This window comes from Chiroxiphia lanceolata, chromosome 7 (assembly GCF_009829145.1).
Source record: "Chiroxiphia lanceolata isolate bChiLan1 chromosome 7, bChiLan1.pri, whole genome shotgun sequence".
NCBI classification, from domain to species: domain Eukaryota; kingdom Metazoa; phylum Chordata; class Aves; order Passeriformes; family Pipridae; genus Chiroxiphia; species Chiroxiphia lanceolata.
In genome coordinates this window covers 745161-769344 of record NC_045643.1, presented here as the reverse complement: position 1 = coordinate 769344, position 24184 = coordinate 745161, and the positions used below count along the sequence as shown (strand labels likewise).

General features: G+C 46.4%; 1 protein-coding gene across 3 annotated transcripts in view; it reads right to left on the bottom strand.

The window, feature by feature from the left end:
- Positions 1 to 24184, bottom strand: part of TRPM8 (transient receptor potential cation channel subfamily M member 8) — a 53188-nt gene that overhangs the window by 11564 nt on the left and 17440 nt on the right. For 2 of the 3 annotated variants that reach the window (XM_032694068.1, XM_032694067.1), the window contains exons 4-19: positions 19492 to 19676; positions 18288 to 18361; positions 16924 to 17080; positions 13878 to 14055; positions 13361 to 13533; positions 11875 to 12049; positions 10864 to 10931; positions 8482 to 8679; positions 6920 to 7022; positions 6277 to 6395; positions 5598 to 5888; positions 5197 to 5292; positions 4571 to 4700; positions 3569 to 3714; positions 2932 to 3044; positions 2130 to 2346 (exon numbers count right to left, since the gene is read on the bottom strand). In XM_032694068.1, the coding sequence (XP_032549959.1) occupies positions 2130 to 2346; positions 2932 to 3044; positions 3569 to 3714; positions 4571 to 4700; positions 5197 to 5292; positions 5598 to 5888; positions 6277 to 6395; positions 6920 to 7022; positions 8482 to 8679; positions 10864 to 10931; positions 11875 to 12049; positions 13361 to 13533; positions 13878 to 14055; positions 16924 to 17080; positions 18288 to 18361; positions 19492 to 19676 (2423 nt within the window). Of the gene's footprint in view, positions 1 to 2129; positions 2347 to 2931; positions 3045 to 3568; positions 3715 to 4570; positions 4701 to 5196; positions 5293 to 5597; positions 5889 to 6276; positions 6396 to 6919; positions 7023 to 8481; positions 8680 to 10863; positions 10932 to 11874; positions 12050 to 13360; positions 13534 to 13877; positions 14056 to 16923; positions 17081 to 18287; positions 18362 to 19491; positions 19677 to 22166; positions 22360 to 24184 lie in introns of all 3 variants that reach the window. The other variant, XR_004358170.1, reaches the window with a different exon arrangement.

The window sequence follows — 24184 nt, the reverse complement described above, 5'->3', positions numbered from 1 at the left end:
CCTAGGTGGAAAAGAAGCTGTAAGTAGAAAGTCCCACCTTACTATTCCAATTGCACAATTGCATTTCCTTCACGTGATGGGATGCACAGCTAAAATGGACAGGGTGGCAGCTGCCAGGGTGCCAGGCTCAGGAAATACCTTTGAAATTCATGCCAGGCAGTATTTCAGCATCTCAGGGGACACACAGCCCTTTCTTACTACTTAAGGCACCAAAGGCTGAGCACTGAGTGGGGACAGCATGTCTCACACCCGTGACATCAGGCTGTCTCTGCCCAGTAACTCCCTAAATCAAGCAGAACAACCGAGACTGCGCTGCAGGTCAGTCCTCAAATTCCAAGCAGTTCCCACTGCTGGGGCTTCACATGCACGGAGGTTCTGCCCAGACTCCTCCTCTGCCTGAGAAAATGGAGCTTTCCTGCACACCCCACCAGTCTACCCACTCACCTGGCTGGAGGTTAAATCCATGTGGCTACAGGCACGGCAAGGAAAAGGCCCCTCCGATCCCACTATGGCCGTGACAGCTCTAAACGGGACATGAGAGAGCAGCTCCAGCCAGTTACTCATCTCTGGGACCAGCAGAACTGAAAACAGGGCTGAGCCAGCGGCTCACGGTTCAGATACGGTTCAGTTCTCCTGCTTTAAGTCTGGAACCATGTCTAGTAGCTGTCACTTCCACAGCCACCCCGCTCTCTGACCAGAGGGCTGATTTCTCCCCAAAACTGGTTATCCAACTGCAGCAGCTACAGTGGGAACCCAACCAACATTACTCTTACTTTTCCTTGGATGTGAAAACAAAATTTGGCACATCCCTAGCTTTTCTTTTTTTCTTTTAAATATTAAGGACACAGATACTATTTTGATACAGAGTTAGACTAATCCACACACAACATATCTTGGAGGAAGCCAGGGAGAAATTTCCCTGAGAAGCATAGAGGATTGAAACACTTTTCTGTGTTCTGCTCCTTGGCAGAACATCTTTGAAGTCAGGACACTGGTTTGAGATAACTAAACCTTCACCAAAGTCTCTGTTTTAGCTGCTTCTGCTCCCAAGCCAAATTGGCCACAAGTTACTAATAGGATTACTGAGATCTGCAGCTGTTCTACCTGCTCAGGGTGGCAAGACAAAGGGACATTGGTAGGAATTTAAGGTTTCTATCCCTAAGGTATTTCCCCAGGACTTTTGCTGGGTACACACAGGAAGTGCAAGGACAGGTCCAGAGACACCAGAACCTAAATCAGCAGAAACAAACACTCCATTAGTGTTTTCATTGCAAAAGAGTCTTGTACTTCTCCCCCACTTTCCTTAGCAAGTAAACTTGACATAAACAAGGTTCCACCTTAACTATTAAAAAGGGAAAAGACCACAATAACATCAACATCAGAAATGTCATCTGAGCTCATGTAAAAAGTGTTATTGCAGGGTGGGAGGATCCAGCAGATCACCCACAAACACTCGTGCCTTACAGGAGTCAGAAAACAGCACTGCACCAAACCACACACCCACCCACTGCTCTTCTGATTTCCCCTGCACGTTCCCACTGCTCTGAACACTGACTGGCAGAGACCAGCTTGCCCAAAACCCAACCATTTCATGTGTCCCCTTACATATGAATCGAGAAGATACCAGTATGTGGTTGGCTATAAAGGTTGTCCTGCATGCTGTTCCCATACCACAGCTAATCTGGTCCTATATCAAACTAGTAATAACTGTACAGATGATTAAAAGCTAAACAGAAATACGTAAGGGGGTGGGATGTGGAGAAGGGAAGCTGGGATCACTTGATCTAGAGGTATGCACCCGGATAAATGTGCTAAATCTAACCCTTTATTCTCAACTGCTTTGGCGAGCCAAGCATTCCTGAGAAATATCTGCACTGGCATCGGCTTATCCACACACTCCTCCTGGTGCATGGACACTGCAGCCACTGGGGTACAAATAGAAATTAAATATGAGAGGAAAAAAAAAATATTCATTGAGCCTTGAGCTGCCTGAACACCACCCCAACCCCCCCCCCCAGAAGTCCCCCTGTCCCTGAGCACCAGCCTGTGCTGCCTTACACTACTCAGAGGGGGGAAAACCACAGGCCTTGGCTCTAACACTGAACACTTGGGTTGCAAGCGCTGCCTACTTGTCTCACTTCATCACAAAGCAGAATGAAGACCAGCACGTAAAGGACGATCTCCAGGGCAGTGGGTTCCTTCTGGAAATCCATAAGCAACACGTAGGCGAAGAGCAACAGGAAAGCGATGTAGAAGATGACATTCCAGGAGAAGACCACGAAGGGGGAGGTGAAGAAAGACACGTAATACAAGAAGAGCTTCTTACTCCTCTCCACAGGCTTTTTTCTGAGGGATTAAAAGAGGGAAAAGGTCTCAAAGCATAGCTTTTATGCCTGGGAACACTTGCGTTCTTCAAAGCAAAAATGAGAAAGGTGCAAAGTCTAGCACAGGATGTTACTTTAGAGTGAAGCCATCCTGCATCCACTGACCTCAGGCACTCCAGGAAACTGGTACATCTTCCAGGCCAGGCTGGAGGGCCTTGGAGCAACCTGGGCTACTGGAAGGTGTCCCTGCCCATGGCAGGAGGTGAAACGAGATGGGCTTTAAAGTCCCTTCCCACCCAAACCAGTCTGGGATTTTGCAGTCTTAACTCCAAGATCAGAATGAAGACAAGCTGTTAAAAGATCATTCAGCCTTTTAATATCTTTGAGACTGACTGAACACTAGAACAGGTTTTTCAGGGGGACTGTGGAGTCTCTGTCCCTGCAGATACTCAAAACCCAACTGGACACAGTCCTGGGCAACCTGTTCCAGCTGACCCAGTTTGAGCACAGGGTTGGACTGGGTGATCTCCTTCCAGCCTGAACTGCCCTAGGATTCTACAATTAATTGACTCACTTGCTTTCTGCTAATGAGAAGCCAGTTAATTACCTGAACGAGATGAAACCACAGCCTATTAAAGGGAAAAAGAACAGGCACAGTATGATCTTCCAGTTCTTAGTGTCTCTTGAAATCTCTCCGTACCACTGCTTGGAAAGGAAATTCTGCAGGGAGGAAGAAAACGTTCTCATTAGTTCTAACAGCAACAAAACAACCTAGAAGTGCTATTAAAAAACATCTGATTTAGTAAAAAAACCCCAAACTTTGAGTTTTCATCAAAATACTTGAGATTTCTGTTTCAACAATAAAGAAAGTTATCTGCACTAGTAACCATGTGCCAGGTCCAGCCGTTCTCCATCTGTGTGATGAGGAGTTAAAAGTGAGGCTGAGAGCAGGACTGGACCTGATTGATAAGACATATATAAATCATGACCTTTTATGTAATGCCCATCCACACCAGGCATTAAATCCACACTTTGCACACAGAGCTGTGCCAAGGCAGAAATCACTTCAGGCAGTCTCTGCCCTCCAGCTCATTATGATTTACAACTTTAAATCAAGATTCTTCCCTCCTGACTTAGCACTTGTGGGTAAATCAGCCCCCTCCTATTTCCACAGGAGGAGCCACACCCGCAGTCAGGTCCCAGGAGTTACAGCCACCTGAGCACCTCCTGTGCACTGCCATTACCTGCACACCTGGCTGGGCAATGAACTGCTGGTCTCTGGCTTCCACTGCCAGTTCCAGACAGTTGCTCTCTCCCCAGGCTTCACAGGAATAAGTCAGCAGCTGCTCGGCCAGATCTTCATCGCTGCTGTAGCACTCGGTGAACAGCTCTGCAGGGAACAGGCAGCCCCACACTGAGATCCAGCTTCCATTTCCCACCAACTTGGGTGCAACTGTCTTCAGTATAACATTTGCAGTATCAGAGCATGCAGACACAAGAACTCCTTTCACGTTTTCACCACTGTAGAACGACGTGTGCATTGCTTTACAAACCCACTTGCACATGTGTGGATGGAAAACTGTAACACAATTAGCTCACACAAAAGACAGCATTAGGTTGAGATCTGCACTAAAAAATAGAGTAAAAAGTACAACCTTCTCCTTAAATGACTTGGTATGTCTACCTATTTCATCTTCTTTTCTTAAATTCCATTTGGCACTGATCTAATGAATTACAGTCACTCCCATATTAAGGGCTGGAAAAGGTCAGAATCTGATGCTTTTTCACTGGGAAATGCTTTGTTCACCCGTTCACTCCTCAGTGTCTTGTTAAATCAGACCTGAGGGATGTAGATACCTGCAAGAAAGTCTGTTTAAGCAGGTTTTGTCCTGTGGAGTAGGAGATATTTTCTAGTAATGAGTAAAATATTTTCAGTGTGGCCTTGTGCCACTCCTTATAGAATCACAGAACCATTCAGGTTGGAAAAGCAGCTTTTATTACCCCACAAAAGAAATTCTTTACCCCCAAAAACCCCACCCCTCAACACCCACTTTTGGAGGCAAGCTGTTCAGACAGGACACACAGTTTCTACTGAGAACAGACGGTGTAGAAGAGATTTCCAAGCAACAGAAACACGTGTTGACACTGAAGAAAAATATTTAATGTTGGATATCTAGTTTTCAATTCCCTGATCTCTGACCTCTCCTACTAAATTTCTAAAGAAATTAGAGAGAAAAGGCACTTACCCACTGCTCTTGTCTCATATTCATTAGCGAGTTCCTCAGACTCACCAGCAGCATTTATATCATTCTTCACCTTGGCCAAGCTTTTCAGGAGCTTGCTGGCCCCAAGGGCTGCCAAAGTGCAGCCTCTGGTCTGTGGAGAGAGAGAGAGTCAATTCATGCAAATCCCTCTGTGAAGGAAACATGGTCATAGAATCATAGAACCAGAGTGGTTTGGGTTGGAAAGGACATTAATGACCATCTCGTCCCAACCCCCTGCCATGGCCAGGGTCACCTTTCTCTAAACCAGGTGGTCTGTGATTCTGTGATCATTAAATATCCTGTCTAATCCAAATTAGAAATGGATTTCAATCGAACACCTGGAACCAGAACCCACCCATGTTGGTGGGAACTCGGCATCCAAGCTTGAGCACAGATGAGGACATACAACTGGTTTGGCCTGCTGACTCACACATGACCCTAAGAAATGACCACACCAAACTCAAAATGGGCAATATTAAACCAACTTAGAGTCACCTAGCAATTATGTCTTCTGGTTTTGTGTTTGAAGATGGATCCAGAGCCTTCAGAGGCCTATAAACCAAAGACAGAGAACTCCACTGTAAGGAATACAGGAGAATCCAACTTACTTGCTCCCAAATGACTTTAGACAACTCTTTCTTGTTCTGAAGGACTGACCAAATAAACAGAGCTTGTAATGGGTGCCTTGTGATAGGACACTCCTCCTGAAAGAGAGAGCAACAATCCCGCTCACCAAACTGTTCTCAGCTGGAACAAATCCAAGCCTGCCACTCTCTTGTTTTCACATTTTCTTCCTTTTACAGCCAGCCCACCGACCCCCTCTCTCAGCTCTCTGCCACTTGTCACACACTGCTGTGAGTTAGGTTACATTTGGTATTTATAATAAAGCCTTAAATCAGTCTCCCTGTTTTCCCAAAGGTGGCATTAAAGGACATTTGAGTCAGAGTCACTTCCTGCAGTAACCAATGCAGTTGAGATAACCTCATTCCCAGTGGGATCCACCACTTACTGAGAGGTGTATCTCCATCTCATCCTTGCTGTTTTTGTAATCCCTCTTGACCCCTCTTCGGAAGTCCTCAACCATCTTCCACACGAAGGTGAGGAGGGCATCGTTGTAGGAGTTCTTGGCGATCTGCAGGTTCTTGAACACCAGGCTGCTGAAGTTGTTGGTGTACAGCTCTCTCAGGACCTCTGTGGTGAGGAACTTGCGCAGATTCAAGCCGTTTTCCAGGAACAGCCGGACAAATTTGGGCCTGTCCTTCACTAGGGCCGTGAACATCACGTCCTGTAGGTCAGCAGACTAGGAGGAAATGGGAAAGCAATATTAGGGAGCATGTGAGCCATGCAAAGCTCACCTAAGGCCTGGCACGTGGTTTACTCATCTTTTCAACAGAACCAGTTTTTTTCTGCATGCTATTGCCTTTGTTGGATGGCCCAGAGCACTTTTGGCATGGGCAGATCACCTTCGCAAACAGTGACCATAGAATCCATAGAATAGGATACCCTGAGCTAAAAGGGACCCTCGAGGATTGAGTCCAACCCTTAGCTCTGTCCAGGACACCCCAAGAACCCCACGCTGCACCTGAGAGCGTTGTCCAAACGCCCCTTGAGCTCTGGCAGCCTTGGGATGCCCCTCTTCCCACAGCCCCCTGTCCCACTCCCTGTACTCACACAGGAGGGGTTTGTACCTCCCAGTTCCGGTCGTTGGTGAAGATCTCATCGCTGGCCAGGTCCAGCTGGTTCCACTCCAGCAGCAGCTTCAGCTGCCCATTCCAGTTATCCCTGTCGTGTTCGTTGGTGCTGAAAGCTGCAGAGGGGGAACGACCTCTAGGTAAAGACCAGAGAGCTTCCTGGCATGATTACCTCTGCTTCTCATGCCACCTGACAAGACTGTTTCCAAGTGTCTTTCCCGTCTTCCTGAAAGGCTTTCAGAGGATGCTGGAGACTCAGAGACATACATATGGCCCAACACAGGCCACAGAAGAGCTGCCAGGAACACTTTATAACCAAAATCAACACAAGTGTCGTGCAGGACACAAGGAGTCTCCTTCAGGTTCCTCAGTGTCCTGCAAAAGGATTCCCAATGGGGCCCTACCAGCATCCCCAGAGCTCTCCTAAATCCCTTCCCAATTACCTGGCTTGGATCTCACCCACACTAACAGATCCCACCATGTTGCTGTAGCCTGCCCACACCACTCCAGATGAAGACAAGCAGGAGCGTAGAGAGATGGCACTGCTCTAAGGAAAACTGTTCTAGAAAATAAATAACCATCTTTTCCCATTTATTTTAAAAACCCAAACAAACTCCAAACAGGAAAAACAATTACTTGCCTTTGTACAGAGCAAAGGAAATGGCATTGCTCACAATTTCATCTCCAGCTTCTTCTATTTTGATCACTGTCAGTAAATGAGGGCTCTCAAGGACTTCTTTGATCTACAAAAAGAAAAAGTTCCATTTCAAAGCAATCAAGGCTGTCTAGTAGTTGATCCCCTAGAGCATTTTAAAAAGAAATTTCCCACCACATTCTGGCAAAGCTGCTTCTCATCAGTCTCATTTCCACCAATAGTTAAAATTTAAATAAGCCCAAATACAAGTAGATAATGAGATTTATTTTAAAGTCACCAAAGTACAAGATTAATTATCCTCTGAACATACAGCAAATAACTGATTCCCCTATGCAGAACAAAAAGATATAATCTCAGTAATTAGAAGCTACTTATAAAGTAAAAAAAAAAAGATTGTGAAGCACAAGTTTCAACAAATGTCAAACAATTTGTTAGATACCAGTCTCTACCTCCTCGTGCTTTGTCAAAAACAGAGATAATTTCTCACATAATGAAGCTTTATGGAGTTACTTCCATTCTAGCACACAGACAAAAAGTCTTGACCACTCCTGACTGTAGGAGTAGTGCTTTAGGAAGAGTTTGTAACGGGATAGCTGGAAACTGTTTTCTGTCTAAAAGGTAACTCTTCCTCAAAGGCAGTTTCAATGCTGAAAGCAGCCTCAGATTTTTCAGGAGCTGCACTTTCTTCTGTCCCTATTAAGGAGGGCAGAAGTGTAAGAACAGGTCCACCTGAGGGTCAGGTAACCAGAGGCACAACAGGTTCCTGAGACTGGGCCAAGCAACCCAAAGCAGCAGGTGCTCTCCTCACTTCTCCAGTCTTCCCAGCCTCCAGAAAACACTTGTGATAAACAGTTACACGTGGGATCACAATGGTGACTACATCCTAAAGGCTCTACCTCTGGTCCAAGAGGCAAAAAAAGGGCAAAAGAAGAATGTTTTGGTGTATATTCAGTGATGTGTCTTCAACTGCGTTCCATGTACACAGAGCCAGTAAATCAACCTAAGAGTCACAGTGGAGATGTGGTGAAACACTGCCCCAGTAAGCCTCTAGCCCTGAACATCCCACTCCTGGTGGGAAATGCCTCCTGCCCCATGGCTTTCTTCCTGCATGCCTTAACAAAGGAGCTTAGGGAAGAAATGACAGAATCCTGAAGTAGAATCACTGCAATTTGAAAGCCTGTGCAGCAGCAGCAACAACCCTTTCTCTCCGAGCAATTGTGGAACTGCAACACCAACCAGTTCATCAGCCAGGAGACACATCCAGCAGCCAGTGCTTCAGAGGAATCACAAGCGTCCAGGAGCAGACAGTCACAAAACATCTGGTCTTAGCTCTCCTGGGTCTAGACATGTGCTGACTTTCCAAAAGACTGGGGCCCCCCACCTCCTTGTATCCTGATCCCTGAGAGAGTTTGGAATTTTCCTTTTTTTTTAAATCCCCGTGGACATAACATGGCAGGGAGCCCTGCACATCCCACAGGTATCACCAGATATCCCTGGATCCGTCTACCCTTCTCCCGCTCTCAGCTCCCACAGTCCCACTCACTTACCCACTTGATCCAGCTTTCAGTCTCCTCTTCCGAGAGCCTGGAGATGGTGCGGGGCAGGAACCTGAGCAAGCTCTCCTTGACACAGGAGGAAGCAGGAGTGCCTTCTGCCTCCACCAGGCTCGCAATGACATCGGCGATCCGGCCAGAGCCTTCCACCACCACACAGGGAATCTTACTCTTGATGGCCACGTTGATGGACTAGGGAGGCAGAGAGGGAGAGGGGATCACCTGAAGCACAACTGTGTTATTAGAGCCTGCTATTGAGTAAGAAAGCCTGGAGAGCAACAGAAACCCACAGTCCAGAAGAGTATTTTTATTGCTGTCCACTCATACATTACCAATGACAAGTCTTTAAAACATCACCTATCTAATGACAAAGGGCTGCAAGAAGTCCCACAGAAACTGAGGGGCAGACATCACCATCTGCCAGATTTTCATAGAGTCACAGGATGTTTTGAGTTGGAAGGGACCCTGAAGACCTCATTCCAACTCCTGCCATGGGCAGGGACACCTTCCACTAGACCAGGTTGCTCAGCTTTTGAGTTGATGGGCAAATCAGGACAACTGACAAGTGGAAATGGCAGTCAGGTCACATAACACTGGCCAGCTCCAGTCACTGCTGGTTATGGCACAGCACTGGTGAGGTAACACCACAGCTGAGAGAAAGAGCTCTGGATTTACCTGCAGCAGCGTTTACAGAGCGCTACTTCTGTAGCACCAACAGAACATGGAACTCTGATGTTACTGAAAGTCTCCAAGTAGCCACTTGTGTGATTTCTCACACAGCAGTGCTGTACATGGACTAACAGTAAAAAAAAAAACTTGTTGAAATCACGATGGAAGGACCCTTATCCCTGTTGCAAAGACCACAATGGCAAACATTGATTTCATTTGCGTCACTACAGTGAAAACAGACTCACTGTCTGCCAGCAAACTGTACAAGGGGAGTCCATGCAAGTTATCATCAAGCACTGGAAAGACACATTAGCAATGAGACAGTTTTCTGGGAATTAAAAAAAAAAATAAAAAAATCAACTTGTAGTCATCAAAACCACAGGCAAGTTCCTCCTGTCAGGTGAGGAGCAGGTCTGTGACAAAGGCAAGGTGTTTTTTCTTACCAACTACATCAGAGTGGTTTTCTAAAGAAGGGTTCAGCTAAAGTGCACGTTTTACATCACAGGGAGTTTAAAACAGAAGCTTGGAACAGTTTTATTTCTCCTCTGCTGAAGTTGATTCTTGTCATCATTCACAGAAGCTGAGAAAGAGGGAGCCTTTCCCGGCCAGCACTGCTAAGTTTGAGGCCTGGCTAGGACAGACCCCCACAGCATGGAGCCTGCTGTGTCATTTGGGCTGATCACAGACCCAATTTCCTCCTTCAGAAAAGGTCTTCACCTACAAATGAGCAAGAAGGCAGGCACGGGTGTCTCAGTGCACTTAGTGCCACTGAGAAATAGAACTCAGGATGAGAGGACACAGCCTCACGTTGCACCAGGGGAGGATGAGGCTGGACATTAGGAAAACATTCTTCACTGAAAGGGCTGTCAAGCACTGGAACAGGCTGCTTAGGGAAGTGGCAGAGTCACCATCCCTGGAAGTGTTCAAAACTGTGTGGATATGGCACGTGAGGATATGGTTTGGTGGTGAACACGACGGTGCTACATTGTTGGACTTGATGATCTCAGAGGTCTTTTCCAACCGTGATTCTATTAAATAGCCAAGAGACTGGCATGGGTACTTAATTGAATCATCATACAGTTACTTTCCAGAGGAACCTCTTGCTAGGAATGATGCATTTGATTTAACAAGGCTTTCACTCATTCTGACCAGCCACTAAGTCTGTGTTACATGTCATTGCCTAACAGTGGGTCTGAGGTCTCTTTATAACATGTGTAATTCCATGGCACATAGAGTCAGTTCCTTCAGTGATGGCCAAATCCTCTCTTTAAACATCAGCAATTTAGAGCTAAAAGAAGATGGACACATTCAACACATCCTTTTGAGGACAGCTTTCCCCTAAAACCCGAATGGATCCTTCATTTCCTCTCAGGACCTCTGAATAACACTCTGCATCCACATTCCCCTACAACCTATCTGTGGGAAAGCAAAAATTAACCATGTGAATGGAACCAGAACACCCAGGAAACGTACAGGAAGGGCTGGGATAACTGAAATTTCTCACTGTGGTTCAGACTAATTGATTAACATCAGCAGTGAAGTGGTAGCACACCTGCCAAGCAAAATAGTTTGATTAACTTCAATATTAACAGGAGAATAGAAAAGTACCAAGATCACCTCTTTGAACAAAAAAAAATTCATAAATATAAATATCACTGCTTTAATTTTGCTTTCTTCACGGGAAAAAAGTAAAAGAAATAAACTTACTTTCAAAGTCTCTTTCCCTCCACCTTGGGCAAAACACACAATTGGAATCTTCCCACCATAATTAGATTCTGTGAAACAGGCCAAAAGTAAAACGAAGGACAAGGGTTAAATCTATTAATGCAGAACAATTTCTCTTTCCTGAGTACAATGAAAGAAGTTCCAAGCAGTTCATGCAAAAACTAGTTTGACATTGATTTTGCCACAGTTATTAACAGTTTTTCCTGTTTTTAAGGAAAACTCAGTTTTGACTAACACTCTGCATAGCTGGCTTCAGACACACTTTTACAACAGAAGCTTTTTCCTGCTAGAAATCAAAATTTTTTCCTCCAAAACTTGATTTTATTGTATTTTCCTACTGCTTTGACCATTTTGAGTCTCAGTGAAAGGTGAGCTCAGAGGACTGTATCTTGAACTTGTGATAAGAACATTTTCAGTTGTAAAGGAAAGCTAAGAATCCCGTAACTTTAGGAGCTACTGTTTGAGAGACATTCCAAAAAAACCCCAAACCCAAACAAGAAACCCCCCCAAAGAAAAAAACTCTTTAACTGAGAATTTCCTGCCAAGGCCTTTGATTTTTTGCTTCATTTTGGTAAAGAGGGGGGTGAAAGACAAATTCTTTAGGAGCAGGTTGCAGATGGTTCAATCACCCTCACACATAAACATTTTGGGAAAAGCCTAATTTCAGCTCCTGCGTAGTTGTTCTTCAGCTACCCAGAATTCAGTGCCAGGTGGGATGTGTGTAGAAGGGTCAGCTTCCAACAGGAGGTGAGGGAAGGGCTGTGTGGCTGGAATGGAGCATTTGTTGTGACATCAAGAAAGCAATATGAGGGGGAGGTGTTGCTCTGAAAAGGTCTGGCAGCTCCTGAGAGCGCTCAAGATGGAACGCAGCACACACACACACATCCCTTCCATGCTGCCACCGCTTTGTCATTCCCAGGAAATCGCTGTGCATCCCCCCCCAGCATGCAAGGACGAGCAGGAGGAGGTGTGCACCCCAGCCCCCACACGAACCTGGGATAACCCGCTCCGAAATGTACTTTTCCAGCTGGGTCCGTACTTTGGCCTCCGTGGTCGGGTGCCCGTGGGTGCCATTGTCCACCAGCAGGAGATGGGTGTGGTTGTTATCCAGGCAATACAGTGGGTCTCTCTTGAGGTCATCCATGATGTAGTGGGCCAAGTAGTTCCCCTAGGAGCACAAGCACAGTGTTGAGAGAGACCCAGGGACAGGGAACACAGAGACCTCCCAGGACAAGGACACATCGCTGGGAGGGTGTGAGGCCCTGGCACAGGTTGCCCAGAGAAGCTGTGGCTGCCCCATCCCTGAAGTGTCCAAGACCAGGCCGGACAGGGCTTAGAGCAACGTGGGCTAGTGGACGGTGTCTCTGCCCATGGCAGGGCATGGAACAAGATGGGCTTTAAGTCCCTTCCAACCCAAACCATTTTATGATTCTATGACAAGCTATGACAGCTGAACCCCAAGCCACCAGCTACTCCTCATTAGTTGGGAGCCCGAATTTCCTGACTCAGGACACTGCTCACTGGCAGTACCAACAGCAGCAGAAGGCAGTGAGAGAAACTAGCACAGGAGCACAGCATAAATATTTGCAGAGAAAGTTTTTCTTTACAAGAGCTGCCTGATTTGTGATGATCCTCCCGTAACTCCACCTCAGCCAAAAGAACAGTCAAAGTTATTTGCAACAGTTTAGTCCCTTCAGAGACCCAGTTAAATTTATGCTTCCTTCAGCCACCAAAAACATTACATCTGTGGTATACTTAGTTTCACAGAATCACAGAATATGCCAAATTGGAAGGGACCCACAAAGATTATCGAGTCCAACTCCTGGCCCTGCACATGACCATCCCCAAGACTCACCTCATTTCAACACCTCACAGAATTTTTTAGGTTGGAAGAGACCCTCCTGAGATCATCTAGTTCAACCCTCGAACATCTTTGGAGCCCTCAACAAACTGATCTGCTGTTATTTATCTAGTAGGATGGTTTTTTAGACATGTTCTGTAACGTCTAGTGGACAAGAGACAAGGGGAGCTATGCAAAGTTGGATGACAGTATCAATGAAGATCCTTAACAACAGCAGTAGCAGGTACAACCTGTCTAGGCCGGTGGGAATCCTCACTCTGGTTGAGTGCATAGGGATTTTCCTGGAGCTAGAATAACCATGGAAGAGGTCATTCCCTAATGCAACACCAGACATGGAATTAGGGCTGCTGAACCTCCACACAGACGTGCTCAAATCTGGCACAGCTGAAACCCTCCCCACCAGGCCTGACTGTCTTGGACACTTCAGCTTCCTCCTGTTCTGGGAAGAGCACTTGATGTTTTAAGGCCAAGCCTCCTCTTTCTTTTCCCACCACCCCATCCACGTGGCACTTGGGGGGACATGGTTAGGTGGTGAACATGGTGGTTGTGCTGGTCTGGTGGTTGGACTTGATAAAGATCTATTCCAACCTTAACCGCTCCACGATCCCCGTTCCTTACGTCGCTGTCGGCGGCGCGGATGAGGGTGTCCCGGTTGGAAATCATGCCCCAGGCCGCTATGCCAATGGCCACCACGTTCTCCTCGGAGCTGCGACTGATGGTGTTGTCTCTGACCACCTCCCCAATGTACTTCATCAGCCCGTAGTGAGTGCCCCCAGTGAAAATCCAGGCCCCTGCAACAACACCCAGTGACCCGGGGGAACGCAGGGAAACGCCTGCGCTCCCCCTGCCTTCAGACACAACCACCCAACCCCCTCTCACGACCTTAGAGGAGGTGCTTGTGTTTCAATTAAACACAAAAGATGTGCTACACGACTCACCTTATGCTACCCCGGGCACCCCACGACTAACTCTCAACCCTGTTACTTCCAAACCGCGGGGTCACACATGCCCCAAACACACCAGCCAGGCAGCAGCAAACAGAATGCTCTGCTTTCCTCCTCACCCTTTGAGCTGCTGCCTCTCCGACACTATCCTGCAGCCATCGACCACCACAGGCACAAAAGCAGGTCCTTACCCTTGGACTGGGCGATGTAGATCAACCTGCTGAATATCTTGCGCATCCGGGGCTTGAGCGCGAAGTTCTTGGCTCCCCCAGTGACAGAGATGACGAGGTTTGGGGTTTTCAGGTGCCAGTGCTGGGTCATGAGGTCGTAGAGTGTTTCGGAGTCTGTGTCGCACGACAGGCGGATGTACTTGGGTGAGAGGAGAGAGAGAACAGCAGGATGACCAAATATCCCAGTCCCGGCCGGGGACAGAGCGGGGATCGCGCTTTCTTCTCTAGTGCACGGCCTCATTCCAACAGCCAGCAGGGATGAGGATGAAATCCTTGTTTCCTCCTCCAAAACACCTTTATCCTTCCCCTGCAACCAGGCTCCCAACCCACCTTCCTCTAGAGAAGGCAGAAGCACTGACCCCGGGGTTCAGAGGAACACTGCAGGGATGAGCACACCACCAGCATGACAATTCCCACTGTAACAATGCTATTTATAACTTACATCACAAATCAGTGCAAGCACCATTGCAAGGGAACTAATAATAATGACAGTTGTGTTTTGATTTAATTTAATGAACTACAAATTCCAGGCTCCATGTGTGAGGTGCCCCTGTCACAACACACACCCATAGCAGCATTTCAAGCATAACACGTAACTGTATCAAACATGCAGTACAGCTTGAACTCTGGCTTTGTCCTGCTTTGCTATTCAAGAGCCCCTTCACAATTCCATCACTGGTGGGATGGACTTCTGGCAAACAGTCACGGCTACACAGCCCATATGGGGGATGAAAGGGAGCAGCTCAGACTTGAATCATGGAGGATCTTGTACAGATTGCCCAGTATTTACAGGAGAGCGAAACCAAAGGATTCGATTGAGGAAGAAAAGTCTCTGAGACGCTGAACTTGAATGAAAGAACATATGCCCGTGTTCCAGGACAGGTTCCCAGGAGGAGTGAAGGTATTTGGCTCAGAACAGAACATCACAGAGGATGACTGGCAGGCTGCAGCACCTACCTAGGAGAGCTAAGGGCCTCCCTCAGCTTCTGCTCTGAGAAGCTTCAGCCACATAAAGCTTTGGGTGTTTTTCAGGAGAGGGTTCCCCCTAGGAGAGTGGAGGCTACCAGTATATTTAACTGGTGAGCCAGTAAACTACGCCCAAGGCAAACCTCATTAGAGCCCCTGGGCTGAGCCACTCCCCTTCTCCACAGTGCAACGGTGCCATCTCCTGGTGCTGCTGGATCCTGCTCCTGAACATGGTCACGATTCAGAGAAGCCTTCTGGGGACTGACAGTTCCCAGAACATAAAACACAGCAACTGTGATGTCCCTGGGTGTTACAGGGTTCAAGCAGCACAGCAGGAACAAGGAGCTCAAAGCAGGACTTACTGAGGGTAGAGATTTTATAGAATCTCAGGATAGTTTGGGTTGGAAGGGACCTGAAAGCACATCTTGTTCCATCCCCCTGCCATGGGCAGGGACACCTTCCACTAGCCCAGGTTGCTCCAAGCCCCATCCAACCTGGTCTGGGACACTTTTGGGGATGGGGCAGCCACAGCTTTTCTGGGCAACCTGTGCCAGGGTGTCCCCACCCTCCCAGGGAAGAATTCTTTCCCACTATCCCATCTATCCCTGCCCTCTGGCAGTGGGAAGCCATTCCCCCTTGTCCTGTCCCTCCATCCCTTGTCCCCAGTCCCTCTCCATCTTTCTTGGAGCCCCTTTAGGCCCTGGAAGGGGTTCCAAGGTCTCCCTGGAGCCTTCTCTTCTCCAGGTTGAACAATCCCAGCTCTCTCAGCCTGTCCTCAAACCTGTTTATGAGTCTGTGGGCATCTGATTTCTAATCAGAATTTTTTAGGACTCATCTCTCCTAAAAAGCACCAGTCAGGCTATAAAACTTCCCATCCCTCACTGATCATTGACAACAATTCTTAGGTCACCTTGGGGTTGAAGTTCTGCCCACTGTGCAGGAGATCAACAAGAAATACTTTGCAATCTCTAAGAGTAGCAGGTGCCTTGCTAGGTAGGGAATGAAAACAGGGAATGTGACTCCAGCCAACGTGTTGATGGGATGGATTTGGAGACAAAAGCCTTGAACAAAGTGTGCTCTGAAACGTGCACAGTGGCCTTGGGAGTCCTCATGAAACAACTGTGGACACACAAACTGATTTCTGAGGTTGGAAGGGGGGACACAACCTAAGGAAAGAACATTTAAGCTTTGAGAACTCTGAAATACTGCAATAGGACGACACATTTCTTCTTCCAGTAAAGTCACACAGCAGCTTAGAACACAGTATTGAAGCTAAAATATGCATATCAAAAAATATTTGAAGTATTCAGCTCTAAGCGTGATTCAAAACTCTCAGTCTTATTTCCCACTGAAATGCCTCCTATTTCTGCTACTTTGCATAAAACAAACCCAATTAATTTACACAGTGGGCTCTGATTTTCCTCATTTATTTTCAGTGTCTCAAGCAAGTTGCACTGGTGGGAAGTATCAGTCTTTTAGGAGGCAGATGAGCTCACCCACATGTGACTCCTCACACAGTATCAGCATAAATCATGACAAACAGCAACACCAGCTCCTTTCTCCTTTCCACCCCTCTCACTCCTTTCCACTGTCTCCACTCCAAGCAAAAACACAGAGGAAAAAAACAACAAACAGAATAAAACCTCTCAAGTTCCACTGATTTCTTGCATCCCTCCAGAATTTACTGTTACTGTTGGATCTCCACCCTGGGAAATACTCCACATTCAATTGTTTACAGGCCTGAGCAAACTGGTCCATGTGGATGTAAAGTAATACTAGAGCATCACCCTCATTCACCCCTTCTCCTGCCGTGCCCAGCAACGGATAATTTCTTTTCACTCCAATCACCAGCCTAGGCAACAAATAGCACAGAAGAAGTTATTCTTTATTACCTTTTCTCAGGGCTTGAGAAACCAGCTTGTCTCCTTTGCAGCCTAACTCCTTCCATTAGGCTAAAACCCACTTCACCTTCCTTGCTTTCCTGGGGCTTCCACTGGCACCCAACAGTGGCCTCATGGGCACCCCTAATACACCCACTTACCTTGCCTCTTTTTCCCAAGTTTTCAAACTGAATGTCCCCAAAGGCATCGGTAGGAAGCTCCTTCGTGTGCTTCTTGTAGTTCCATTTCTCACTGGTGTTAACCTGAGTGCCCTCTATGTGTTGGTTTTCAGGGTATCCACATTTACATAAGTTTCCCCTGAAAAAGAGGGAATAGCCAGGAAATCACAGTTATCCTGAGCACAGAGAAGTGAGCTCTGGCAGCAAGGAAAGCAACAGGCAGAGCTACAGAACCACTTGTAGCTACTGGGATTTGCCACCTGACAAAGCACCTAATCCTGCTTCCTTCCCCATAGCCTGCTTCTGCCCAGCACTGGGAAGTGTGGACTAGTTGTGCAGGACTAGTTGGGAAAGCTAGGAGAACTCTTCCTAGGAAAAGCTGCACCGCCATCCGTGAAATGCTCTGCACATCCCTGCTCCCTCGGAGGGCACGGACAAGGGGGCATTGCCTCTCTCCTTCAGAGGCTTCCTGCACTCTGCTGCAAATCAAACCAGCTCACCTTAAAAATACACAGACAAAAATAAACCAGCAAGTTCTGCAACCCTTTCCCTGTGGGCTTGGAGGAAGAGAAGCTGGGAGGAACCAGCTCCTCCATCCTTCCTTGGTCCTTTGCCAGACACCCCATTTTAGGTGGCAGAGGAGGACCCTAAGTAAGATTTTCTGAAATGAGACTAATTTCCCTCGCTCTCTCCGAGGCATTTTTCCTCTTAGCTTCAGAGCAGAATGGGGTTAGAGAGCTCTCAGAGCTCTATATTAGGACTTCTGCAGCTGTATTAGTTTGATCACTTTTCTCTTGAGACTATAAAAAAAAAACCAAAAACAAAAAAACCCAAAAAAACCCTGAAAGCAATGTCATGGTCCCCAAACTTGCATTGCATAGGTACCTGCAGCTGAAAATGGAGCCAGGATAATATCCTGTCTTAAGAGAACATCAGCCTGAGCAAAACCTAGTGAGTGACTGTCTTTGCTGTAAAGGCTTGTGCACGAAATTTGTGATTTGTCTTTAAAAGGAAAACGTAAAATTATGCAAACCTCTGATACATACATACATTGTTACAGACCAATAGTGGTACTGCACCCTTAAAAAGACATTGCTACAGTTATGCTTCAAATAGGGTATTTGATATTAAACCCTGTGACAAAGCTGCTGGAAGGTCAGACCCATAGTTTTGTATCAAGTTGTTTATGGAGTAACTCAGAGGAACCAGACCAAGGTGTGGTTGCACTGCTGAATTCACTTCTCAACAAAAAAAAGCCAGCAGTTTACTCCCTGCCTTAGCAGACAGAGACATCCTCGGCTCCCGGCCCCCCAGCCTTGCAAAACAATTGAAAAGTATCTCCTTACATTGACTTGGAGTCTTTTGTAAAAAAGACACATTCTCTCTTCTTAAAGTTTTCTTGGATGAAGTTGGCCAAATCCTGGAAAATAATTTTTAAAAGTTTCTTTCTGATAACTCACAGAACACAAGAAACCTCAGTAGCAGCATAGTCAGTTTAAACCAAGATACTACTTTAAACAGTACAGCAAACACTGGTTCTTCCCAAGAGTAAAAAAATAAAAGAAAAAAAAAGAGACAAGGTTTTCCAGGGTAGAGGCTATTTTAATTCAACACATTAAGACTCCCCCGAAGGAGACCTGAACAACTTCAAGTCATGCTTTATGGGAGCTCAGTGGAATACAAAGCCTCTCCAGCTTGTTTAACCATTAACTCTCCTATTAAACCTTGAAACTCCAGGAGCCCAGGGGAAGCTTTCACACTTGGGGAATGCAAATTCATCCCTAACCTGCCTCTGCAAGCTACCAAAGCAAAGAGAAATTCTAACTTGCTGATAAAGGCTTGGGGGCTGTTTGTTTTCAGGCACTGCTTGGATTTGCAAGGCAAGATTTAGCTCAGGACAAAGAGGGAAGACATGAAGCTACAGTTAAGTTTACCAATTTGACACAACACTTGTGGGTAAACAGCAACTAGAGGAAGCTATTCCAAGTGGAAAAAAAACATGAGAAGTATAATATCCAAAACAAAGAAAATTGAAAGGAACGTATTTAACCAGTAGAAGTCACAACGGTGCAAGACCAAAAAGATAAAAGGAAGGGGGAGGCACTTGCTAAAGCCCCAAGAATCAGCCATTAGGCTTCTTGCAAGCCGGTCAGGAGCAGGGAATCTGTCAGACAATTGCTGCCATCAGCAAATCATTCAGGCATAAAGGGGTGTTTAAGGTAATTCTGTGTTGTCTGCCTTGGCCAGCAAGCTGCTCAGGAGGTCGGCGTGGTTCTTGGGACAGATTTATCTCTCTGAAACACCAGAAAAGATTTAAAACCAGGAGGGACTAAGGATGTACAATAAAGAGTTACAGGGATCAAAAGGAATGCAATACCTCCTTAAGAGATTCACCATGTCAGCCAAATCACTGCTCCTGCTCTAAGGGCACTGGCTGGGAAACCTCTCCACAAAGGGAGAAGTGACAAACCCATGGTCCTGCTCCTGACACGACCCCAGTCACAGCCACAGCGTCCCACTCCCAGGACAGCAGAGGTCCCAGGTACTCACGGCATCGCTGCAGGCCACGTCTATGCTGCGGGACATGCTGGAATACAGGAGCCTGGAATTCTCGAAATTGCCATTTCTCCGGTGCCTCATGGTGCCCATGGAAACCCGGAGGAGCACAGCACGGCAGAGGGGGGGACGGAGGAGCAGATTTCTATCACCAGACACCAGCAAGGACACTTGGTGCCCTGGGAAGGCAAGGCAGAGGTTATTTCAATCCAGCATACAGAATTAGGAAGTACATCAATCCTTAAAACACAAAGCATTCCAAACCAATCTTTTCTGTTATTTCATACCTCAGAGAGACTTCCTTCTTTCTTTCCCCACTCCAAGGCAACATCCTTTGAGAGAGGAACACACCTTATATGCCACCCCACTCAATTCATGCCCAAATCTCAACTCTGTCTCTGATGGGATGCTCAGGACCTGGCTGTTCAGGGCTCATGCACCTGAGTAGTACCTAACCCGGCGTATTTACAAATGAAAGGGGATTTTCGGGTACATTTGGAGTACAAAGACAACAAACTGCAGTGTTGAAGCACCTGGCCTAGCAGTGACCCGGGAGCTTCCAGTAGCACCTGAGCAGCGATCCCACAGGTCTGTCCAGCCTGGAACAACCACAGTCAACACGTGCACTCCTGAGAGTGAGTGGACTGGATACTGGATCCAAGAGTTAGGAAGTCACCCTTGGGAGCAAATTGATTTCAGGTGCCCTCTAATACATCCCTGTATTAAACTCACCGTTTTTGAAGGAGCATCACTGCATTTGCACCAAAGCACAGAACAAGGCTGTACTTATTCTACTGCAAATATTTCCATTCCCTTCATGCTGCTTTCTGAATAATACTGGAAAAAGCCTTTTCCTGAAAGGAGAGCTGCCAGCCAGCTTACATTAAGAACTCAGAGTCCACCTGTCCTTCCAACACTGTTTTCTCTCCTGCCTTTACCTCTGGCAGTGTGCTCTGGGGTGATCCTGCACTGCACGGCACAAAGCATCCCTCCCAGACACAGAAATACTCGTCCTGCCGCCCTGCTGAGCCATCCCCCTGTAAACACGTAACTTTTGAGAGCCAAGAACCGGCAAGTGTGAAACAATTTCCTTAGGGCGCCTGACACAGCGGGAATGGCTCAGGCTGCGGAAGCTGCAGTTGTAAATAAGATGATGGGAGTGTGATGTGGGCAACCCCCAAAGCAGAAAGAAAAGGCAAGATTCCACAAAACGACATATATTTATATTTTACAGTTATTTTAAAAATCCTTTGAAAATCATGTTGTGCTGAGGAGGAGCATGACTGACTCGTTGTTTACTGTGCATGGCAGAAGCCCTCACCTACTTCCCCCAAATTCTGCAGCATGCCTGGGATCTCCATCATTGCTAAGTGATGGGAAAAACCCCTCTTCTTCCTTCCCGACTTCTGCACAGGATAGGAGTGATTTAAACCCAAGAAAAGGCAAAAGGTTGAAAGTGAAGAGATGGATGGCTGCGCCCAGAGAGGCTCCAACCTGGCAATGAAGCATCGTGGACATAAAGACGTGAAAAAAACCACCTTGTCAGGCACAGTTTGCAAGAAACCCCAGGAAACTGGGACTTGGCAGCTGATAGGGATGGAAACCTGAGATTGGAGGATACTGGCAACTGTGCACAGGGAGACATTTTTCCTAATAACCCAGAAAGCAATTCTTATCATTTCATATGATTAATGTTCACTGTAAAGATGTTTTCAAAGCTGTAATTCCAGATAAAAGCTCCGTGGAGGGAAATTACGCTTTGGTCGTGATCTGTGGAACTTATTTATTGACAGTTTTACTTGCATTGTTGGTTTGTTTAATAAGTTTAACACCAGGAATCTGGCTACGGACACAACCGTACAGAGAAGATTAAAAGGAAAGAGTTTTAAATCATTAATTCCAAAGACTACAGGATTGCAAGTTTGCCTCGCTGCAGAATTGATAGGAATGAACATGCTGCAAATAAAAAAAACGTGAGATGGCAAAGGAGCCCTGAAAACGTGGGATTTAATTTTAAATTCAAGTTCTGAAGAGCATCACTGATAGCTCAGTGTTTGGCTGGTATCAGGGAGCGACGCCCACAAGTGTTAGAGATAACGCAGCAATTACACACATCTTAAAAGATGTGACACAGCTGCAGCCCACAGAACAGGCAAACAGTTCATTTTCTATCACATTTCCAACCCATTGAATTAAATATATAAGATATTTAACGGATTAAAGCATAACTTTATGAAGTAACACATATTGAGAGTAATAGCCACTAGATAAACACCAGAATAATCCTCTAAAACGTAAAGGCTAATACTATGACTTCCACAGCACTTGAAGGAGCATATTCCAAGGAAATCTTCAGCTTGGAGGTGACTAAAAAGAAAGAGAAGTAACAAAAAATAGCTAGTTCTAAAGAGACTTTTAAATAGGCTTTTAAAAACTTGTCCGCAACTGAAAAAGCAACACCAGCCTCCATTCCCAGGCAGCTTCCAGATAAATGGAACCACTATTTGCGTTTAACATAATCCCACAACTGGCTTCCTGTGAAAGCTCTCAGAAAGCAGAGGATGTTACCAAACTCCAGCTGCAGCGCTACCCCAAATCCAGCAAACTCAAAGTCTCTACTCATAAGGACAGAAAACAAACCAATGTCTAATCGCGTACCACAGACTCACCAAAGCCCCCAGGATGTGCCCCAGCGATCCTACTGCAGTCATGCCTTCAGGAGGCAGCTTTTGATATACTTCAGCTGGCAAAGCCCCACCTTTATCTGTGTCACGCCCTCCTTTTGAGGGAGGGAGGGACCGGCAGCAAGGAACGGCAGGATTGCTCACCAATTAGTAACAGAAGCCGCCTAATTGCAGCGGGCTGCAGGAGATGACAGCTGCAGGTTATTTGTGAGAGCAGCAGTGCTGCTGTCCCACCTGCTGCCCATGCACTGCAGCTCCATGTCAGTAACAGCACTACTAAAAAGCCAGAGGTATAAGAAAATGCTTGGGGGAATAAACAATTAGATTTTAAGGCAGCAGAAGATAGTGGAGGGCTTGTAAAATCAACACCCATTAATCTAATTTTCTACAAGGTTGTTGAAGCACTGGTGAATGCAACAGAGGATTATACTAGTGATGTTTTGACCCCAAAAAATATTAGTCAGTGTCTTAATTTTCTATTTGACACTCAGCTGGTTTTCTCTCGCCTTTAAGTTAAAGCTTTTCACTTTGGTCAGAGCAATTCCTATTGCGGTGATATTCAGCGAGTCCTTGGAGAGACTGATTATCCCCAGTCCACTCCCCTTTCAGAAAGCAGAGCTATACCAAGTGCTGCTGGAGAACCTTCTACAGCCCCGTTTGAACCACTCAGTTTGAACCCACTTCAGGCCAGGTTGGACAGGGCTTGGAGCAACCTGGGCTAGTGGAAGGTGTCCCTGCCCGTGGCAGGGGGTGGCACTGGGTGATGTTTAAGATTCCCTCCAACCAAAACCATTCCTGGATTCTAAGTCTCAGAGTGACCTTTCCTTCTGTGACGGAGTGTAGCTTTATTATCCCAAATCTCACATTACCTTGGCATATACACATTAGGGGCTTCACTTCACACGGCAGCATCCAAGAGCTCCCTACCACCTGCGGGTGTTCAGCCCAAAGTTCACATCCAGGTGATCCACTGCCCCTAAGGAGTGCACAGAAAACACAGATACCAAAGACAAGCAGCTAAACCTGAGAGGGAGCTAAATGGCTCCTGTGCATGCTCTGGCCCCCTGTTTCCCAAGAGCAGAGTTTTCATGGACAGCAGCATGTTCCTGTCCATGTGGTCGTGCATCAACATCCCTGAAGTGCTGAACGTGAATCTTGACACCTGCAGCAATTCCCTCAGCAGCTGTCCTGGGAACCAGCCCGACAACAGATCACAAGAAAAGAAACTACTGAGTGCAGGGATGGGGAACTCAATGATCCCCTTAAAACCATAGCTGCAGAGCTGGGGAACAGCCCTTCTGCCTGGTCCTCTCAGGCAGAGCAGGCCTAGAGAGCAGACGGATTTTTGGGGCCACTTAATTGTTCTCAAGTGCAGCAAATCCCCGCGTACCTCAAGCAAGAAACCGGGCACACCAAGCACAATTCAGAAACGCTCTCTGAACGGGTCAGGAAGTTTTTAGGGCCAAGATAATCAATATTTTCCAAAGACAAGAGCTCCTCCATGGGCAATAATTCACACTTGCCAGCATTCCTGCATTCTTGGTCTGAGAATACATATACAGATATTCCAAATCTACAGTAATATGCTAATATATTTGCTGTATTCCAGCAAATCAGGTCCGACTGCAGCAGAGAGATTTCAGTGAGAATTTGCCAAACTGCACAGCATTTCCTGTCTTCTCTAATTCACAGAAGTTATATTACTCTGGTTTTGGACTAAAAAGAGGTATTTGTGAACAATCAAATGGAGTTGTCATGGATCCTGGCCCAAGAGCTGTTTCTATGATGAGTGAAGTAAAAGCTGTCAGCCTCAGCATCAGCACTGTTGTTATTGATGCAGGAATCAAAACGGAGCAAGCACTATTATTACAAAGAAATGGAAATTCATGTAGATATAAAAGCATTTTCCATTGTACTGAGAGCAGAGAAGAAACTGTAAGGAAGAAAGATGCTTCTGCATGTGAATAAACCTTATGATCATTTTTTAATAAGCATAAAGCCAG